This window comes from Corvus kubaryi, unplaced genomic scaffold, assembly GCF_017639235.1.
Source record: "Corvus kubaryi isolate FWS band 111438036 unplaced genomic scaffold, C.kubaryi_AGA036_p1.0 37396, whole genome shotgun sequence".
Taxonomy (NCBI): Eukaryota; Metazoa; Chordata; class Aves; order Passeriformes; family Corvidae; genus Corvus; species Corvus kubaryi.
In genome coordinates, this window is record NW_024581135.1 from 16368273 (window position 1) to 16389432 (window position 21160).

At 37.6% G+C, this 21160-nt stretch overlaps 1 protein-coding gene across 4 annotated transcripts in view; it reads right to left on the minus strand.

Annotated features, from left to right (window-relative positions):
* RBMS1 (RNA binding motif single stranded interacting protein 1) overlaps positions 1-21160 on the minus strand; it is a 149019-nt gene that overhangs the window by 23525 nt on the left and 104334 nt on the right. For all 4 annotated transcript variants that reach the window (XM_042041243.1, XM_042041242.1, XM_042041244.1 and 1 more), the window contains exons 3-6: positions 19795-19853; positions 16897-16988; positions 5512-5669; positions 2308-2387 (exon numbers count right to left, since the gene is read on the minus strand). In XM_042041243.1, coding sequence (XP_041897177.1) covers positions 2308-2387; positions 5512-5669; positions 16897-16988; positions 19795-19853 — 389 coding nt within the window. The remainder of the gene's footprint in view (positions 1-2307; positions 2388-5511; positions 5670-16896; positions 16989-19794; positions 19854-21160) is intronic.

Here is a 21160-nt window from a genome sequence, read left to right on the forward strand (position 1 = left end):
AGCCCCCTTTGCTGATTTTAGCCAAGTTTCTAGGACACAATGTTTTAATTTAAACATAGTTCCAGTTCTACGATTTTGTTTTGCATGTGTTTGAACTTGATCCTTTATAATCCCAATGGTTGCTAATCTATTTCAAAGCAGTTTCCTAATCTTTGTTTGTTCAAGAGCTTTCCCACTACCATCCAGTTTTCTCTGTGCAGGTAGTCCAAAATCACAGTTGCCTCATGGCTGCGCCACTTTTTGGCAGACTGCAGTATGGTATTATGCATAAATTGAATTCTCTAATAAGACTGCACTATTGGACAGGTGGCTTGCTATGTGGTATGGAACTCCAGGAAGAATGTGAACTCCATAAAAACCTTTGCAAGGAGCTGTGAAACTTCACAGAACCAGCATGGAAACAGAGGCTGTACCCTATACAACAAAATTGAGAGTCTTTAAAAACGAAGGTTCTCACAAGTCCCTTATGCACCTGATTATTCATCTCTTTTTCAGTATCATGGAAGGTGAGACCCCATCTCACTTAACTGACTTCCAGACATTTGGAGTTACCTATTTCTGAGTGACTGATCTAGACACCCTTTGTTACCACAAGGAGAGTCTCTGGAGGTGTGTTTTTCTTTACCTGTTCTAGACAGAGAGCCTGGACAACTACTTTGCAAAGTAAGCATTAGGAGTTCAAGCCTGTGAGGTGGATTACATCTTGAGACCACTGTTTAGTTTCCACTTGCAGACAATGGACAGTTCTGTGCAAATTTCTTGTCCCTAATTCATCACATTTTTATGTTAATTGTTTCCTTCATACTGCAGAAATTGTTTCTACAATTCCATGCAGCAACTTTTTATTTCTGCCTGGTTGAACCTCCTCATGTAAGGGTGCTACTCCAGCTTCAGCAATGGCCCACCAGAGACAGAGCATGATTAGCAATGACATGCTTGATGGCTCATTCATTGAGAAAGGAGAATGCAAGTGAAAATAAAAATTAACAGACTAAAAAGCACTAATAGGAGCTTCTGTTACAGTTTTTTAGTGTCATTACTGCCTGTTGATACACAGACAGGCTGTAACATTTTTACTAAATGTAATGAAGTCAAAATAATAATACAACTAAAGTAACAAATGCAACAGTGCACTTAAATTTACCAAAACTTCGTAACAAAGTTTTAACTAAATAATAATCTCAGCAATTAATCCCAATGCAAAGGGCCTGCAAAAGCAAGGCTAGGGAAGTCAAAATACTGCATTAGATTAGTTTTGCTGAAGGGAGTGGTTTCCTGTACTCTGAAGCATTTTCCATCCTTACAGCAGCACAGACTGCCTCAAACTGGAGCAATCTTTCAGGGATGAGGCATGTTTGGAGTTTTACTAAACAAGCTGCATTCTTGTGTGCCTGCCGAGGGCTACTTTCCTCCTCCTTGGTGACAGGGTCTGGCTGCAGAGAACATTTCACCAGTGGGATAAAGGCAGCTTCAGCAACCACACCAACACTGTAATTTGTAAAATTCCCACTTGGGATTCTCAATAAAATGCCTACTGATAGCTGCCTGGAATGTCAGGCACGTATTCTTTCCTTATTGTCCTCTTTACTTTCTATTTTACTCAGCAGCTCTGAATTTCCTCTCCTCATTCTTCAGTGTTCATGGAATATACATTTTGTCTCTTAGAAACAGTGCTGACAAAGCAGACAAACTGATGAGGAACTTGGTGTGACAACAAAATTGTACTAAGCCTTCTCTGAATTTTGCCTTGCACAATATTTCTAGAAGCAGCATTCTATGCTGACCTCCTTCCATTTTCTTGAAGGACTTCAAAGCCTACACTGACTTGAGAGTCGCAGCTCCCCAGTGAATGATTGTGCCAGGCACTGCTGCAGATTCCTTTTTTTTCTAAGCAAATATTTTTTTTTAATACTTCAAAAAAATCATCAACAGATGACAAAACCAGCCAATTTTTGCCTCTGAAAAAAGCCCTGTCCATGGACAATCAGCCAAATTCTGTTCTCGTACTGCTATTTGTTTCCTCACTTCAACTGGGATTATGTGGGATGTAAATTTGTACATAGCTGGCATCTTAGCTGCTTGTTTCTCTTCTAGGAGAGAACACTACTAGATTCCTAGAAAAGGTTTACAACAGAAAAGCCATATAGTGTGTTCCAAGCAAGCATTACAGTCATCCAAAAAGACACAGTTTAATTTTAATAAGCCTGCCTCTAAACGAGAAGCCAGATACAACAATCAGTGTAACAGGCTTCCACCATGCAAGCAATAACCTATTCATACATCTTGTAAGAAATATATGCAACATACCAGAAACTCCTGCTGGTGTCTTTATGAATTTTCCATTAAAATGAGCAATCACTGCTTCACATTTTTCTGTTGACTCCATCCTAAGAAAATAAAGAATAATTTACATAAATTAAACACTCAACCAGATTCCCATGTTTGTGATTTTTTTTAAAGCATATTTCTTGCTTTTTCTCTCTTCACTGCTGTGGCTTGCTTTCCCATGTGTAAACAATGGAGAAGATGTTTTCTAAGAACATATAACTTCAGAAAGGTAAAGCCAAACTCAATTAAAATTTTATGTGCTCTGAGACCAAACTCAGTGCCAAACTGAAAATAATACTCTTATTTACTCAGAAATTATACTGTAGCTGTCCAAGCTGGATAAAGTACCTCTGTTGTCTTGAAAGAAGCAGAAGGACTGACTCACTATCACTCATAACTGAATCCTTAGTGCCCATGCTGCACACAGCAAAGGTTAACGCCACTTTTCAGAGAGGATTCAGAACTGTCTGTGCAGTTTAAGAGTAATAAACTCAAATATAAACCTGCCTGACTGCATGACCCAAACTGACCTGGCAACTTTTAGCTTATACACATCATCTCCACTAAATGATGCACCTGGCTCTTATTTAGTTGTCTCCAAGTTCAAAACAGGAGCCAATACCAGCACAGCTGTGATGGCTAGTGAGAATGTATCCAAAATCTTGAACAGGTTTGTGCACTCATGCTGTCAGATCTAGACTTAACAGACTGGGCAGACAGCTGGAGAGGTCCTGCTGGCCTGGGAGTGGCTCTGGAGGCTATGGCTACACCCTCATGTTGCACTCTGGATGTGTCAGCCCCAACTGCCAGCTTGGACTCAGCCGCAGTGAATGACTGAGATGTGCAAGTACAACAAAATTTATTTTAAAAGAAGAACATTTTTTTGCAGCTGTCTGCAAGATTATGTTTGGTTAATATTGTACAGATAATTTCTTTTCATTTGTTCATTAAGTTCTGTAATTCATACCTACAAATTAGGCCAATGGCCTCAGCAGCAAAGAACTGGGACTAAAAATTAGTAAGTCTTGGCATCTTTTTAATTATGATAGCCTTTCTGCACAGGCTGACAAAATACAATCACAGACAACAACCAAAATCACCAAAATACCACACTGAACAAGAGGTTTTTCTAAGGATTCAAAAAATATCTCTTACAGAATATTCAGAAGTTCTGGATTGTTGAATCAGGATGAAAGAAATCGAATTTTTTTTTTGTCTCACATGAAACAAACAATATAATTTAGTTTCAGACTCAAGTCTGGACTTGATAAAATACATTACTCCCTATTAAACTAATAAAAGTCTCCCAAAGGCAAGAAATTATTTATTTAATGTCTACAGGTTTCTTGGAAAATTTTAACTTTAATTAATATTTATCCAAAAAATTTCCAATACAAGAAAAAAATGTTCACCTTGCAGCAGGAAAGAAGTTTTAATTAGATACAGGAGCAATATTTATCCTATAACTTACATATACCATACGCATGTATATAAATAAAGATTTATATAAAAATAACTTTACCCGTATATATAACACATAAAATGCATAATAGAGAAACTATTGAGGAAGTACTCTAAAACTATCTATTTTAATGTCTTCAATACAAGTGAGGTTTTGGATACCCACAAGTCTTTTGGACTTTTGCATATGATTCTAGAACACTTCCAGCTATATTAGAAAAAATATATCCTCTCATATTTCCTACCATAACACTGATTCAAGGTAGAGGTGGTAAACAAGTTTAGGGAGAAGAGACTGAATGAATTCAAAATGCCTACTGAATTTTAGAGTGGGTGTTACTGGATTCTACCCTTCACAGTACCAAAAAGTGAAAGCTACATATAAAACACAGCTATATGAATGAAATTAAAATGTCCAATTAATTTTACCCCAAAAATATGACAAACACTTGTTGATTTTTTTAAAGGGGACAGGAAGAAATTTTAGCAAAGCCCAAACCTGCTGGTTTTCCACTCTTAAATAATGAATATCGTTCAATTATTTCTAAATTTGTTCCTTTGTTATACCTTCTTGAAACTGGACAGTGTGACAAGCATATAAAGTTGGGCGTCAGGGCACTTATGGGGGAGAGATTTAAAAAAAGAGAAAAGTAGAAATCACAGTGCTATGAAATACCCCCTGTCCAACTCACAGGTAAACCAACCCCTAAACCTTTTGGCCTCATCAGGAGATAAATTTGCTCAGTTCTTTTCTGTGCACTAATTTTAGATTCTGCTATTTGTTCAAATACAGAGCTATTTTAATATTGGCTGAACATCTGAATTACTGAAATTTCACTTCACAGAGATTTTTCACCATATTTTGAGAATCCCAATTCTTTGCTCAAAGCATGCTCTTATTTTTGATAACAGAAACCTTCAATTTAAAGCCTCTAAATTTTGATTGTTATATTAGGTTTTAAACAGGACATAGATAAGTAAAAGCAGCACAGAAAAGATTTTGATGAAGAGATCCCAGAAAAAATAACTGCATTAACTGAGAAAAAGTAGACTCATATGGACAGAATATTTGGGAGGTATCCACTAATTTATGGAAAATACTTGTTCTGTTGATTGGGGTGAGATATTTGACTTAGCACACAAATATTTTAGGATGAGATTTACTGTAAGTGAATAAAAATATTTTCTTTCCCAGTTGACATCATGTTAATGAGCCTGAAAATTCAAAGGGCTGATGTTCAAAGGGCAATGATGAGTTCATTTTCTCCAAGGAACTAATGAAGAAAAACAAAAAAAAAAAAGGAGTGGGGGTGGGGAAGAAGGTTCTTCCTTCTGGTCTGCTGACTTGGATTCAAACTTCAAAAGCCAGAAAAGTCACAGGACAAGTCTCTGTGAAGCACCACGTAACTCTTGCTTACTGGTTCAGGGATAGAGGAGAAAGGAGAAGTACAGAAAAGAGAAGGAAGTGGTTTAGAGTGAATTCTTATTCTAGATAATTGTTCAGTAAGAGCAATGCATTTAAATTTAGCCACCTAAGCAAGATGAGACACAGCTTTACCAAAGGAAGAATTAACAAAACCCTGTTGGATAACTCCATCTCAATCTCCCTTCTCTTTACCAACTTTATAATTTTCATTAATTTCTGCCTTTTCCACCTATTCTTGCCTTTTCAATCAAAACAAAGGAAAAAGGCTGCCAGCATGGCTAACACCACCGAAGTACCTTGCAAAGCCAACACCACGGCTTGTCCCACTCGAGTCCCGCAGTATCCTTGTAGAGATAACCTGCCCAAAGGGCTTCAGCATGTTCTCAAGCTCCTGCTCATCCATTGAAAGAGGCAGATTGGAAATGTATAAGTTAGTTGGGTCTTGCTCTTGTTGCTGAAAGAGAATTAAAACCAATTGTTACTGTTGTTGCCACTAACATTTTGAATTTAAAACAAACAATTACATATGACTTTTGGTGCAGATTTTTACTTCTCAGGCCCCTTTGTAAAGGCTGCTCTTTCTAGTATTAGTGACCTCCATCTTCTGCCACTGCCTGCAGCATTCCTGAGAAAGTTCCCCTTCTCCTATTACTGCTGACACCAACATTTTTAAGTGGAGATAAAGGTGAATAATTGACCAGTTTATAGTCCATGTTAAAACTCCACGTTTCAAATTTTTCTGAAAGGAAAAAAAAAGTAAAGATGAGATAAAGGAAAGAAATTAGCAGACAAGAAATGCAAGAGTGGTGGAAAGCACTAAGAAAACCAGATGCAAATTAAGAGAAAAGATTGGGATGACAACTGGAAAATAATATGAGGAAAAAATGAGAAAATGCATTTAAGAGTCTGCACATTGCCATAATAATACCAAAAGAATAGGGTGACACAGGAATGAGTGGGACACTGTTGTCTCCTCCCAGATATGAACATTTTTGACTTTTCACCAAACTTTTACATGATGCATTCAGACAATACAAAAGTCTTCCAAAAACTTTCTCTAGAAACAGACAAAATGAGAGAGGAGGGCAGCCAGGAGATGAGCAATTAGGAAGGAGACAAATGTAGTCACATCTTTGCCATTCTCCTGATCTTAGGCTACTCACTACTTTGTGTGATCTCTGTACATGACACGAAATGACACCTCAGAGAAACCTTTTTGTTGAAATTGGTGATTTTCAGTGTTTGTCTACAGATTTCCCAGCTGTGGTTAGGGAGCATCTCTTTCATGCTGGTGATTGTTGGCCATGCTCTGTACTGAAACACATTTTTAACCTACACAGATTGACATGACTTGGCCCTTAAAGTTGTGTGAAACTTTGATGTCATCATTGTGACTCTGGTATAAATGGAAGTCTCTGCAGGATGCCCACATTCAGTAGAATTTTTCTGGCATCAGTAGTGATATGATCTGAAACATACACAATTTTCATAGAATCACAGAATGGGTAAGGTTGGAAAGGACCATGTCTGGTCATCCTAGATCACATTGCACAGGATTGTGTTCAGACACTTCTTGGGTATCTCCAGTGAGGGATACTCCACAGTTTCTCAGGGCAATCTGTTCCAGTGCCCAGCCACTGCACAGCAAAGAAGCTCATATTCATTTGCAGGTAGAACTCCCTGTGCATCAGTTTCTGCCCATTGTCCCAACATATTTATTGGTCCCAACATATTTGATGGCATAGTCCACAATACATTCTCCTTCTGTACAAGAGGGCTAACTGGCTTGCAGGGAAGTTTGAATCAAACCAGACAACAAAAACAAAACCGTACAAAACCACAGCACTTTCCTCCTGCCATTAAAGCATTTCTTAAAGTGACTATACTGTATGGATGGTGATATCTTTTCATGCAGATCAGGCATCAATCTGTTCTTAAACCACCCTCATATTAATAATATCTCAGTACTTTTACTAGCATGTTGCATAGTTTTATATCTTGCTATCTTGGATATCACCTTTCAGTTTGGGTTAGTTTTCCCTAGGAGGGGGGAAAAAAAAAAAAAGAGTGTTGGGGCTTGGGGGGAGGTCACATCTTTGAGGCAGAGAAAGGAATTATCCTGTTACAAAAACTGACAAGAATTAAAAATTGGGAAGCAAGTTCTAGGCTGAGAAACATTTACTTATTTGCATTTTTACCCCAAGCCTCACATTCAGTTCAAAAGAGCTAATGTTCTGAAGTTTTCCACAAGGGTTTTTTAAGAAATTTGAATAAAAGACCTGTAGGAGAGAAATGTTCTTCCATTACACCCTCCTGATGTGCATGCCTCTGCCACTGGTATGACTGTAATTCCTAGCCACACCAAAATCCCACACACCTTACAAAACAGACTTTTCCAGCTCCCAAGTGTGTTGCCCTCACTGGCCCCTTTATGGTCCATTACAAATGGCATCTGATTACTGTGCACAATTTTTTTCTTTTGTTACCGAGTGGAGATATCCCCCTTCCAAAATAATACTGAATCTATACAGTACACAGACAAGTTTGGGGTGCAAATGATCTTGTCTTAGGATACCTGACTTCTTTTTCATATTAGAAACATCAACAGAAAGAAAAGAAAAGAAAATGGATTCACTGTGAGGCCAGAGCTGACATTAATATTATTTGCTGGGCAGTATTACAGTAGTTACATCTTGACATTCAGTTCAAATTTCCTCAGGCAGGAATGTGAGATGAAGAACAGCTTTCACAGTTTTAGAACTGATTTGTTACTTAGATAGCATTAGGCAATTTTGTTTTGCACCTTGAGATATGTAGGGTTAACTTCCTTTTGCAATGAGTTCTATTAGCAAAAGCTTTATAGGAGGTTTCAGGCATAGGCATTACAAAATTGCACTTGTAGCCATAGCAAGATCTTCTGAAATTCCAATTAATATTTGAAAGGAAAAGTTTTGAATGTCTTATTTATTATTATAGGCTGTAAAATACATTGCAGGCAAATATCCTAAAACTTCCCTAAATAATCTAAAACAGTGTATCAGCTGGAAAGTCAGAATCCTTGCATATTTCTATTTAATTTCCTAATGTTGTTATTCTAGAATAACAGGAAGTATTAATTATATTATAAAAGTATTCTCATTAAAAATTCTAACACTTGAGAAGATAAAAAAGGCACCATTTTGTTCACAGTAGTAAAAGTGTAATTTACATGGAAAAAAAAAATTACATTCAGAATCACCCAACAGAGAAGGAAATTCAGTCAAGTGCAGAAAGTCAGAGAAACATTTCAGGTAACTGGGTAGAGCACACTCCCCTTTTCTTGGGCTCCTATTGCAGCCCAGGGGCTACCAGATTCCCACATTATCCTGGCACTGAAGTCAGGATGAGACCATAAGTTTCCTTGCCAAAAGGGGCACAGGGGCCTGCTGCCAGTCACTGCACATGCTGGGCATTAGATTCCTGTATTTATCCACCTACCAGAGAAAACTTCATGCCATAAAATCATGTAACACTATTGTTAGGGAAGGCAATACTCCACTTTGGAAGAATATTAGCAACTTCACCACTAACTCACATTGCAAAGCACTTGGGAAAAAAGAGAAAAAAGAAGTGCATCTGAGGAAACTGTTCTAAGGAAATTGTTTTCTCTGAACAGAAAGCGTTTTGTGATGGAAAAATTTTACTTGTGGCCCATGAAACAATCTGTATTTTGCATTATTAATTGTTGGGTTTTGGTCAGGTACATGGTGAATGGCTGACTGGAAAGGACTTACTTCTGCTTTCCTGACCCTTTCTCCACATCAGTCTAGCACTGCCTGAATACTCGCAGGGATTCAGTTACTTCTGATCTGATCCTTTGATGGAACACACAGACCACAGCAGACAAAGGGGAGTTTGAAGGCACTTCTACACACGTCCATAGCTAGAACTGGCAAAGATAGCAGGCACAGGAGGGAAACAAAAAGCAAAAAAGCTGCCAACAGATGAGGATGTCTCACTGAAATCCTGGAATACAAGTTGAAATTTCTTCCATCTGTAATTCTTCCAGCAGAATAGTTGAAATGCCAACAAACACATTCCATAGTGCATTGAGGTGGTATCTGCACTGCAGGTGCAAACCCATGGCCACCCTGGGGAGCAGCAGCAGTTCAGCAATAAGGATAAATCACAGAACCACAGAATATCTCAAGCTGGAAGGGATCCATAAAGATCACCAAGTCCAACTAGGTCTGGACAGATTAATTTAATCCACTTCTTCACTTTTCAGGAAAAGAAAGAGATTGCCATTGGTTCTCAAAAGGGCTCATTTACAACACTCATTTGCAACCTCTACTACTGTTGGAGTAGACGCAAAGTGAGACTGAACTTTTTCCAGACCGTATTTGAAATTCTATATGGTTTGACAGTGGAAAATTTCTACCAATTAATGTGTGAAACACCTCCTCTCTTCCTCTGCATAACTTTCACCATGCAGCTTCTGTCATGTCCACAAGACTATGACACCTTGAAACAGCTGTCTGGGTATGTTTTGGGAGCTCATAAGCAGCAAGTTAGTTCCTTCCCCTTAGAACATGCTGGATTTCCAAGCTGACTTCCAAATAGCAGCCACAACTAGGACTCTCCTTCCATCTCTGTGCTATGTTACATAAAAGGCACTGTACAAACAGATGTTTGCCATTATACAAGATTTTGGCATGGAAAATGGTTACAGGTTAACAGATAAAATTCAGAAAGTTAGGAGAAAGACAAACTATTTAACTCATCCCTCTGTCTCTCTGGCAAGCAGGAGTTTAATACCTTAAGTTATGTGACTTTCTTCCTTACCAAAACGTGTCTCACCATAGCTTAATTCACAGGGTTATTACTATTCTGTCTCAGAAGAGAAAACAATTCCTTTGATACCTGAGTTTTTAATTCCTCTTCTGGAATTAAGAAAAAAAAAAAGTGAAACCAGCAAAAATACCTTCCAACATAGCTCAAACCTTGCCTATACACTGTAATCATTCTAAGTGATTTAAAGGCAGGTGTTTCTTCCTCTGCTTAAAACCCATGAAATGGTATAAGCCACTTTCACCTTATATACCTTAAATCTCTTGAAATTATTTGCACTATTTTATGGAAATGATCAAAAGTCAGTGGGAAGTTCCCTAATTTTGGGCAGTAAGCCTCCATTAACATATCAACAACTGAATATAATGGTGTTTTTTTAAGTCTACACAATTTAGGAAAACAGCTTAATTTGAGTGTCTTCATATCTCCTGCAGGGTTCTCCTCAGTTAACAGAACCTTCAGCAGATCCTGAAAGATGCTGAAATTGCTCAGCATCTTCAGATTATGGGCAATGTCAGGGAATTCATAGGCTACTCAGTAATATCCATATTACTGAGGAAACCAGCAAGTCTTGTTTTTAGCAATGCAAGTCGTCAAGTTTCTATCAGTCTTTTCTCACCAAACACCTTTAGCTGTGTCTCCAGAAGTTCTCTACCAGAATGTAAAAATAGAAAGATGCAGAGCAGAGCTCTTGCAGAGTAACAGGCTGCTTTTTCCCAAAGAGCTCTTACAGCACTCACACGATAAGCTGACTCTAAGACATGGCATTTCTTATAAAAGTGATGGGAATGATCAACTGTTAGTATTTATTTCTGTGGAAAGAGGTGATCAGGCTTCCTACATAATGTGAAGTGCTCTACCATCATCTGAAAGAAATTAACAAAAACCTCCCTGTGCGTGAGGAATTGTTCCTAAATTGAGAGCAAGAAACTTGGCAAAATGCTAAGACATCTGTTTTCTGTTGCTCTGTGTAAGGTCAGAGTGAATAGATAGCCATTCAGAAACATGTGACTAGGCACTGCTCACAGCATGGAAGATCCTCTGGCTGATAGGGAAGGAACTAAATACTTGTCTGCCTTCATATAGATACTACTTCATAATTTACAATTGGCCAGTGTCTCACTGAAATATGTCTGTTTTAGCCACAGTTTTAACACTGTCTGACCACAGAATGTTAACAACACAATTCAGGGAAAAATCACTACCATAATCTTCACTTGTTCTCTAGAACTGCATATGATTAATCCACTAAACATTTAAATTTATTTTTACAGGCACATCTGTATTAAGAAGAGGAATTTAACTACAATAAGCATAGTGATCAATCTGACTATAGCTGCATGACTACATTCCTTTTTTATTCCTCAACGATTTTGCTTTCCCTTTGCCAGAAGGGCACAAAGGTACTCCCTGGGAGCACTGAATGAGCTTGCCACCGTTCATAAGAAGGCACCAGACCCTTGTCAGAACAAGCCACAGTACTACTTAGCAACTGAGGTAAGACTTCCGTGAGTTGAAGCTCTTTACTCAAGAGAAGTGGTTGTTAACTGTATTTAATGCACTTGCAGTTCCTGAAGTGATAGTCATTTGCCGCCCAGGTAAGCAAAATTTGGCTTACCTTCAATTTATCTTATAATGACTTTTAAGAACTTTTATGAATATAAGGAGAAAAAATTATCGCATTTATTTAAAATCTGCTAAAGTAGGATTTAATACTATTACCTACAAAAAGTAGTACAAACTAGGCAAAAAGAAAACTTTTCTTACAAGACAGTTGCTAAAAACTGCTGTAGAAATCTGCTTGAGTTAGCTCCAGTTTGCCTGTCATCTGTTCTTTGGCATTCAGAAGCCCAGATGCAGAATAAAAAAATTGCAACCTGCCTACCTTCTCCAGTTAGACTAAGTGCACTAGCTACCATGGTAACCTAAACTATTTTTCTTACTTTGCTCTGTAGAAATGAAAATTGATTTAATTCTCCAGAAGGTTGTCACAGTGTAGACAAGTACTAAGAGCAATACATTACTGAACCTCAAAAAAGTTAGCCGTTTCTCATTTTTGCTAACTCAAAACCATGTTCTTATCAGCAACATAAAGGAAGAGCTGCCTTCAATACATTATACTTAATAGCTGTGGAAAAGCCTTGATTTCTGTTACACAGATGAGGACAAGCAGCTAAGCAGGTTTCCCTCCCTAAGTTCACACTTTATATAGTGTGACAATTCATCTTTTCCAAATACACTTGGAAAAAAGTCACCAAGAGTAAGTTTAAAGTACAAAAACTTAGGAAAGAAAGATAAAGCTACCTGCATGTGGAGAGTACATCCCACTTCTGCCTTTGTAACCAGGAGTAAAAAGTATAAAGATTGCAAATTCGGATCATCTCTGCACTCCAGAGGATCAACATCAACTCAGACAATGGGCTCATATTCAACACAAGTGAAAACCCACCCCCATGTAACAAGTTTCAGAATTTGTTCTGATGCTTTGAGGGCCTGTAGACCACTCCAGAAAACACAAATTGTATCTTAAGAATGGTGGAAGTCAATATGTGATGAGAGAACATCCTTTACATTGTTAGCACATTGTTATGCTGACACAATTCAAATAAGAAACAATTTTTAAGACAGCCCTAATTTTTTTCACAAGCTTAAAATATTTGAAAGTATTTAGTGGTATGTTAATATGACAGCCAATACAAATAAGCAGGACCACACTTCATTGTGTCAGCGGAAGTGAAGACTTTAAGGAGGAGGAAATTGTAACATTATGAATCTGAAGTCCTAAGTCCTAAAAATGTGCAGCTCTGGGGAAATCTTCGAATGGATAAACAGTGAGCCTTCCCACAAAAATGCACATTAGTACATAGAACAGCATTCCTTAGCTCAAATTAACAAGTCTCACTGACCACAGAAATCTTCCATGTCCATGGACTACTTTCAGGGCTTCTATTGTAAGTCGTATATGTTTTCTTAAGGTAACCTTATGCTTCCAAAGGAAAAAAAAAATTAGGAAAACACAAACTGGAAAATAACAAATATCAATAGTTTAAGTTACAAATTATCTTGACTATCTTACAGCAAAGCTGTACATACAGAAGAACTAAAAATCTCAGAGAGAATAGGAGACATGAGAAGACAAGGTCTTCAACAACAAAGTCTGGAGAATTAGGGTCATTGAGTCCATCGCAGCTGTGTTGCACTTGGATGGCCAAATCATTTTAAAGAGAGGACACCACACTAATTTTAAACACATGGTTGAAGTTCAGTTGTGAGAATGTACTTTAATCCTTCTTGTGATGCCTAAAGTACATTGCAAGCTCTTTGCAAAAAGTGGTAATTCCTTATGTAGATCAGTTTCAGTAGATATACGCCTTTCACTATTATCTCAGAAATCTATCAACCTACCAGGAGATGGACAGCCTGCTTGTGCAAATGTCACTGCCATGACAGGAAAGGGAGTTGTTTAACACTCAGTGAAGTCTGAGCTGACTGTTGTTCTAGCTGGCTTGTGCACTTCTACATTGCTGTCAGTATAATACAGATATTCTCTTGCTGACTTTATCTGAGCTACAGACACAATGATTCTCTTCCTGTTTCAAGTTTGCTAGACAGAAAGATGAGAAGAACTGTGGGTTTTACTAACCATTCTTCTTTAGTAGCTCTTTTTCACCTTTTACATTTACACATTAGTTTACATCCAGAAAATAAGAATTAAAGTCAACTTTCAACCTGAAACAGTTGCTTCAGTAGCTACAGGTGAATTCAGTTAATACCATTTGATGGGACAGAACTTGGTGTAAGCAGTGACTTGAATGCTTTATGTAACCTCAAGGTCAAAAGCCTACGAGAATTTAGGTGTCTGATATGTCCATAGCATTTACACCTCACCATTTCTAAAACATCCTTACAGAGTCTCACTATTTTAAATCTCCATTCAAAACACCAAGACATAGTTGATTTTCTGTGTGCATCTATCTCCCTATACACAAAGTCACTTTCTGTCTGCTCTGAATAATGCAGAAACTTGGAGTTATCTCCCTTTTACCTGTGGGGTGGTGGGAAGTGAAGAGGGCTCTCAGAAGAATCACTCTGACAGCAACCATGACTTTTCTTACAAACAAAATGGTCAGAGCTTTTCAACTTCTCCAGCAACAGTGATGGAGAAGTTCTCCCCAGAACAGATTTGGCAGGATTTGGCCTGAAACCGTATCTTGGGCTCTGGGCCTTCCCAGTCTGCTCAGCAGCAGCAAAACATAGCAAGTGGGATTTTTCTCAAGTCAGATCAACTTGGAAGCAGACTGCAAAATACAGCATGATTTTTACCCCGTGGATAGGAAAATCATATTAATAATAATAATAATAATAATAATAATGTAGTTCACTACTTATTATTTTAAAAAATAATATAATTGTAATTTGAAGTTATCTCTATGAAACAACAAAAATTTTAATGTATAAAAATCTGAACCACTTCCACTAAAGCAGGATTTGCAGGTGAACTTGCTGATGTAATTTTTAACTCCCCCAACTAGAGCTAAGCAAGACACTGCAAGAAGGTCTTTATGGCAGCCAGAGTCAGAACATGCTTCAGCAATAACATTTTCCTCCCCCTTCAGCTGCTGCGGGTCAGGAACCACATCTGGGGGGAGGCTGAGAGCACTGAGGAGCTGTGCTGCTCCTGACACGCTGGGCACAGAGTAATTACAACACCTTCCCATGGATAAATCATGACAATAGGCATGGATTTCCTCTTTGAAACTGCAGCAGCTGCAGTGGTCAGTAAGGAAATCGATTGCCCAGCCAGCCAGGAAACTCCTCAAATCCTTCTCTGTGACACTAAGGCTCAAGCCTGAGCAGTGTCACTGCAGGACCACCACTCCATGGCACAGGTGATTGCATGCAAAAGGATAAAATAATAAATACACAAACTTTTATAGTGTCTTGCATGTGAAGGGTCTGATTTACTAATCTTGCCAAAACAACTGTGACCGGCCATTCCCAGTTTGGAGCATCTAAGTAGGGACAGGATTTTTCAGACAAAAGGAGAACACCATTGCCCAGGAAAAAAAAAAAAAAAAATCCAACAGCTCAAAATAGACAAAAATCAAAGCACTCAAACTCATAGTCACTAGTGACTGTTTGTTGCAGTACTGTTCATTGGGTTGGTTTTGGGGTTGGTCTTTTTAATAATTCAAACACTCTCTGTGTTAAGAAGCAGAACAAGTTTCACTGGAAGGCAAACCTCATAGTTACAGGTTTCCCACAGGTCACCATGCTTGACACAGGGTCAGAAAAATACCCCAAACTGTAGGATATTTTGGTGCACATTTCTTCATTAATGCTGACAAAAAGAAGTATTACCAATATTGCAACTGTCAGAGGAAATTAGTCAGAAATATATACTATGAAAAAAATTAAGAAACTATTAATTAGATTACTATAGTTAATTATTAGAGCTTCTCCATCTACTCAAGAAAAAAAATCAGACATCAAAGCTCATTAAGAAAATGAATTTACATTATTTCAAAATCTCTTTTTGCCCCACCTACCTAGATATCATATTCATAAGATGGCAGACAGAACTTTGAAAAATACAGGGTATATTTTAAAGTGATCACCTAGAACCTGAAGATTAAATAAAAGGCATTAAATTAAGCACACATAAAATCTTATAAAAGGAAAAAAACCCCAAGTATTTTCCAGTAAGCATGTATGTTTGTGTCACGGCTGTAATGAAACATGCATTAAGTATGAAGCATATGGTTTCCATTTTGCTGCCCTGGAATCCATCCAAAGACATTTATGTTGTTAGCTTAACTGTTCTCTTCAGCTGAGAAGCTGTGGAAAATATCTCATCTGAAAAAAATCTGTACCTAATGGATAACTATAAAAGATTTGCTAGATTTGCAGCTGACTACTTTCATAAAAACGCCTCTGAGATTACTAGAATTTAGGTTTTTTTAATTAGAACATAATTTTCAAACTAAAACTAAATTTGCTGTAAGAGGTACCAAAATTATATCAGCAGATTATGGTGGTAATACTTGCTTTGGTTAACAAATTTGTAGATGTGTTTATGGCTGTCTTTTGGAACCAGGCCATCTGACCCAACAAGAACGCATGACAATATCATTACTAATGTATCGTCTCCCTAATTTCATAAAAGAGCACTGCTCTGAAGATCACATTTGGCTAATAAGCTGGTTCAGAGGCAAGGTTCATTAAAAATTAGAGGAAAAGAAGATAGCTCTCATACTGTTATTTTTCAATAATTCTTGCGTTTGCCTTGATGCAGAAATAGGTCATCAAAGAGCTGGCTAAGACATCTATCATGAATGCTCAGATTCAAATTTTACTTATATTAGCAGAAAATATACTAGAAGGGCTGAAACAAAGTTCAAAGGTTAAATTTTGCCATGGTATACTTAAAAATTCATCCCTAAATTACAAGGCTTCTAACCTCAGTAACAATCTATGAAACCTTTCATACTTTTGTGCTGTAAACCAATTCATTAATCCTGCTGTAGATCTTACAAATGATTGCTAAACTTCTCTTTGATGAAGCTGATGGAAAATACTAATATGAATAAATTGACAAATGCAACCAGATCAGTTTGGAGACTTTACAATATTATGCTTCTTTATTTCATTAGTTGAGATTATTTGGGATATGGCAGTCATAAGTCTCCATTTTATTACCTCAATAATCACGTGGCTTGAGCATTGTGCTCTCTGTAAAGGACTCTGCAACTGGAAACTCCACACTGCCCTTGTTGTGCCAATGTACAAGCTTGCTCCCCTTCACAACCCATTGTAAAAATTAGCTGGTTAAGCTGGTTATTTTAACTCACCTTTGCCATCTGTGCTTGGACTCCACTGGCCTTTAAAGCAGAAACCGCCTTCTGAGCAGCTGCTGGGCTGTCAAAGTCAACAAAACCATAACCTGAAAGAGAAAGCATTACTTTGTTAACAAGACATCAACCAGCTTATAAACAAACACTTCACATCCAACAAGCATGCTACTGGCACAGTTATTTAAAACAATTTTCTTGTTGATGAAGAGGGACAATTTGAACTCAAGCTCTTCATGTAGTTCCACCCCCCCAAAAAAACCTAGCAAAGTTGAACCTTGAACTGTTGGAGATCTGCCCAAGTGGAACAAATCCATTTCCATGCCCACTCATTATAAGAATTTTGGCCAAATTGCTAACAAGCAGTATAGAGCTTTGCTTTGTATTATCTGGTATGTAACTTCTAACAGAGATTATTTCAGAGATCACCAAGTAAAGCATCATCTGCTAATTTTTCTGAAGTAAATTCTTATTCCAATTTGAATAAACAACAAATAAGTCTTTAAGTTACTTTTTGTTTATTCAAAACTGAGAGAGGAATTTCTCCCAATATATCTCCCCAACATATCTACCCAATTTTTGGTAAATTACTTATCTCACTGTATATAAATAAAGGACAGTTAAATTTAAAAGTGAGTGAAAACCCAGCTTTAGTGAAAGCAAATGGTTTTTCCTATTACTGAAAGAAGAATGTGAAAAATTGTCCTGAAAGCATTTTCTATGCCATATAATGCAATCTTTAAGTATTAAAATAAACTCAGTGCCATTTGAAACAAATTCCATATATTTACAATGACCTCTTTTCTTATTCTGAACAACAACACACAACTAAGGGATTCCAGGAAGTCCAAACAGCAATATACCTTGGCCTTAACAGACACTGACCTTACAGGCTGGGATTTTTAATCCAGCCTGGGAATTAGAAGCTCAAGGCTCACCAAAAGGCAGTCAGTTTGAAAGCTACTTCCACAAGATGTTATTGCAGCCCTCACTATGCATTTTTCAATCCCCTTCTTTTCCACTAATGAACTGCCCAAGTATTAAAATCCCTTTCCAGAGTGAAATTCAGGGTAAAAGAAAACAAATGAGAAAACCAACAGTGTAATAACCTCTGGATGAGTAGAAAATGGAAATATTTCTTCAAAATATATTAGTATCCTCTTACAATATATCTATACCGATAAAAGGTTGTCTAATGTTATAACTGAATCAGCTTTAAAGCTCTTAACTTGGGAAAAACAACTCAAGCAGCCTTGTACATCAGTGCAAGCTTATTTATGCTGCCAAGAAGCTGAAGAAAGCAGCATATTGTTTTGTGTAACACGTGGTGGTGTGGATTGTTAAATCCTGACATGAAACAAAGTGAATTAGTTCATATGAAGTTTTGTGCTGCCAAGGCAAGACTAACTTCCATACCCCAGACTAGCTCTCCACACCCATGGCAGCCTGGGTTATCACCAACACACTGCAGGGTGTAATACAAAGTTACATACTGACACCAAGCATGCCATCAAAGCTGGCTTTGCCACCTTCCAGATGATACAGAAACTCAAGTGCTCCTTGTTCCAGTTAGTTTAAATCCCGTGGTGTGTTTTCTGGCAAAAGCCAGAGATGCTGTCAATCTTTTGGTTAAATTCCAGTTAGATATCTGCATTCTGCCTACTTAAGCTCCCACTGCAATTTCAGTGACACACAGTGAGCTTCCCTGGAGCCTTACCTTGCAGTATATTATCACAACCAGCTTTTCATCAGTGAGATTTAAATTCTGTATTGAAAAAGTCATCTTAAATCTCTTAAAGAATTAATGTGAGAATTTCTGTATCATTGAAAGGACTACTGAACACTTGAGGAACTGACAGGATGGACAGACTAAATCAGTTAAGTGCAATCATAGGCATTAACTAATTCAAATAATTGAAAAGGGTATCTCCTCTTTCCTAGTCACAACGACATCTGTACACAAGCTAGGAAAAATTTTTCTAGAAATTTTGTATTCTGCAGTGCCTGTTTAATTTGCTTAAGATGGGGAGTTGAGAAGCTATGTCCCTGCACTGCTTCCAAGTTCTGCACAAAAGCTTTGTCTTAATTAATTATGAACTCTCCTCCCTCTGCCTATCAGCTTCCTGCTCATTCATGGGCATTATGCTTATTAACACTGCTCAATCAGCTGTCTTAGTATTTCACTTTGCTTAGAAATTATCCTCTTAATTGTAAAAAAACGAAAGTCTGAAATCTGGTATTTCAGTGTCTGCTACCACACCTTCTCCCACCACAAACATGCTTGGATAGGAATCGCTGCAGTTGCAGTGAGTGATGAAAATCCATGAACTGATGTATCCAGCTTATCTAAAGGAGTTCAAATTTTTTTTTCCAGCGGCAATTACTTTGTTGAAAATGAACCCTCTCTTTGCTCTCAATACATTCAATCGAACATAACAAAACACAATTAGAGTACTGGAACGTGTAATTAAGTGCTGCTTAAAGCTACACTAATCAATGGAGCTTATTTCCACAATGTATAATTTTTTAAGATGCTCAGTATAGTTGAATGGTCATCTGCAAGCTTCCCTACTTTATCCAGGCAAAAGGGGAAAAGCTGCTTTTAACTCCATTTTTGTTTTTAAAATAGAGGGGAGCTGCCAGCCAGCACTGTGCATATCAGCTTCACTCTGGCTTGGCTGCGCCACCGCCACCGGCTGTCTGCCAGCTCCACTGGAGGCAAATGCGTTGAATACACCAACCACCAGCAAGAATAAAACTAGTTTAGGAATAAGAATGGGAAAAAAACCCCAAGCCAAACCAACAAAGGTAAAAAGCACTTAAAATACAACTTTAATGTATTTTATAGAATCAGTTATGACTTTCAGGGGAATGCAGTATAAAGGAAAATATACATACCTTTGCATTTGTTTGTAGTCTTATCCAAAATAGCCTTCGTGGATACAATTTTCCCATACCTAAAATGTAGTACACATCCGTAAGGAAAATGAGAAAAGAACATCCTATTATAATAGACATACAAATCACTTTATTTTATATCATAGTACCCTTTACTCTACGCAAAATGAAACAATATATAGATTATATAATTATGGAATGCAAACCCCTACACAGATGGAAAGGACAAAAAATATCAACAGTTTCAAGCACAACCTTGTTCTATTTGCCCTATATTCTCAGTGGCACAACAGAATCACAGGGCAAGCCAGAAAAACAGCGCTTTATAGAAAAGAATTCAATGCAGTTAAAATCTTGGTAAGCATAAGAGATCATGTTTTAGACATAAGCTGGGACTCTCTCAGTATATAGATGAGTTAAAGCAGACCAGTTGCCTTGTCAGTGCTAGGCTTGCTAGCTAGCACAGTATGGAAAGAGAAAAAAAAGAAGAGCAAACCCCAGCAAAACCCCAACTGACAGACACAAAAATATTACCTCTGACTTAATATTACTCTGTTCTGGAAAGTGACAAGTGCAAGGTTTATGAAAACTGATCAACAAAGGTGGCAAAAATTTCTGCACATTTCTGTAAATATAAACAATTTCAACTAAAACAAAAACATCCCTCAGGAAAGTTAGAATTTTCTTATTGCCAGTTTCTCAGCTTCTCAGTACCTGATAAGCCCAGTCTGCTATGCAGCCCGAATGTGAGCACACAGAGATCTGAGCAACTAAGCTTGGGAAACAGGAGGACAGCAATCCCAGCTATAAGAACAATTGCTGTTCCTGAAGCACTCTGCAAAGTTTATCAGAATTAGGTATTTTAATCATATTTAGAGTAGAATTTATTGCTGCTGGTGAAAACTTGCAATTTCGCTTGGAATAAAAATCCCACTTTTAATTTAAAAGCAGCAATTCTCCTGGCCTGCATCAACAGTGGGACTGGAAATGCAGCAAAGGTTTCCCAAGCTCCTTCCCCTCTGTTTGCTTGTCAACTACACTTGTTAGGATGCCCTCAGCACAGAAGAAAGAAATGATGCAACAGGAGTTTGCTTTCACTTGAGAATGTAATGTAACTTATTACACTAACAGAAGTATCTATGCACTGGCTGCTGAGAGGCTCTTTATCACTGTACAGGAACCCAAAATGAACTGAGAATTATGAGAAATGTTATCAGTATATGAAAGGGGAATTGAGGAAAAATGAGCTTTTGCCATCTTATCTGCTAAATAAAATTTCAACAGTGACTATAATTTCAAAAAGATATTATGTCAAAAGTCAACTAACTCCATTTCTGCAGTAGGTGTACTAGTCTTAAAAATTCTT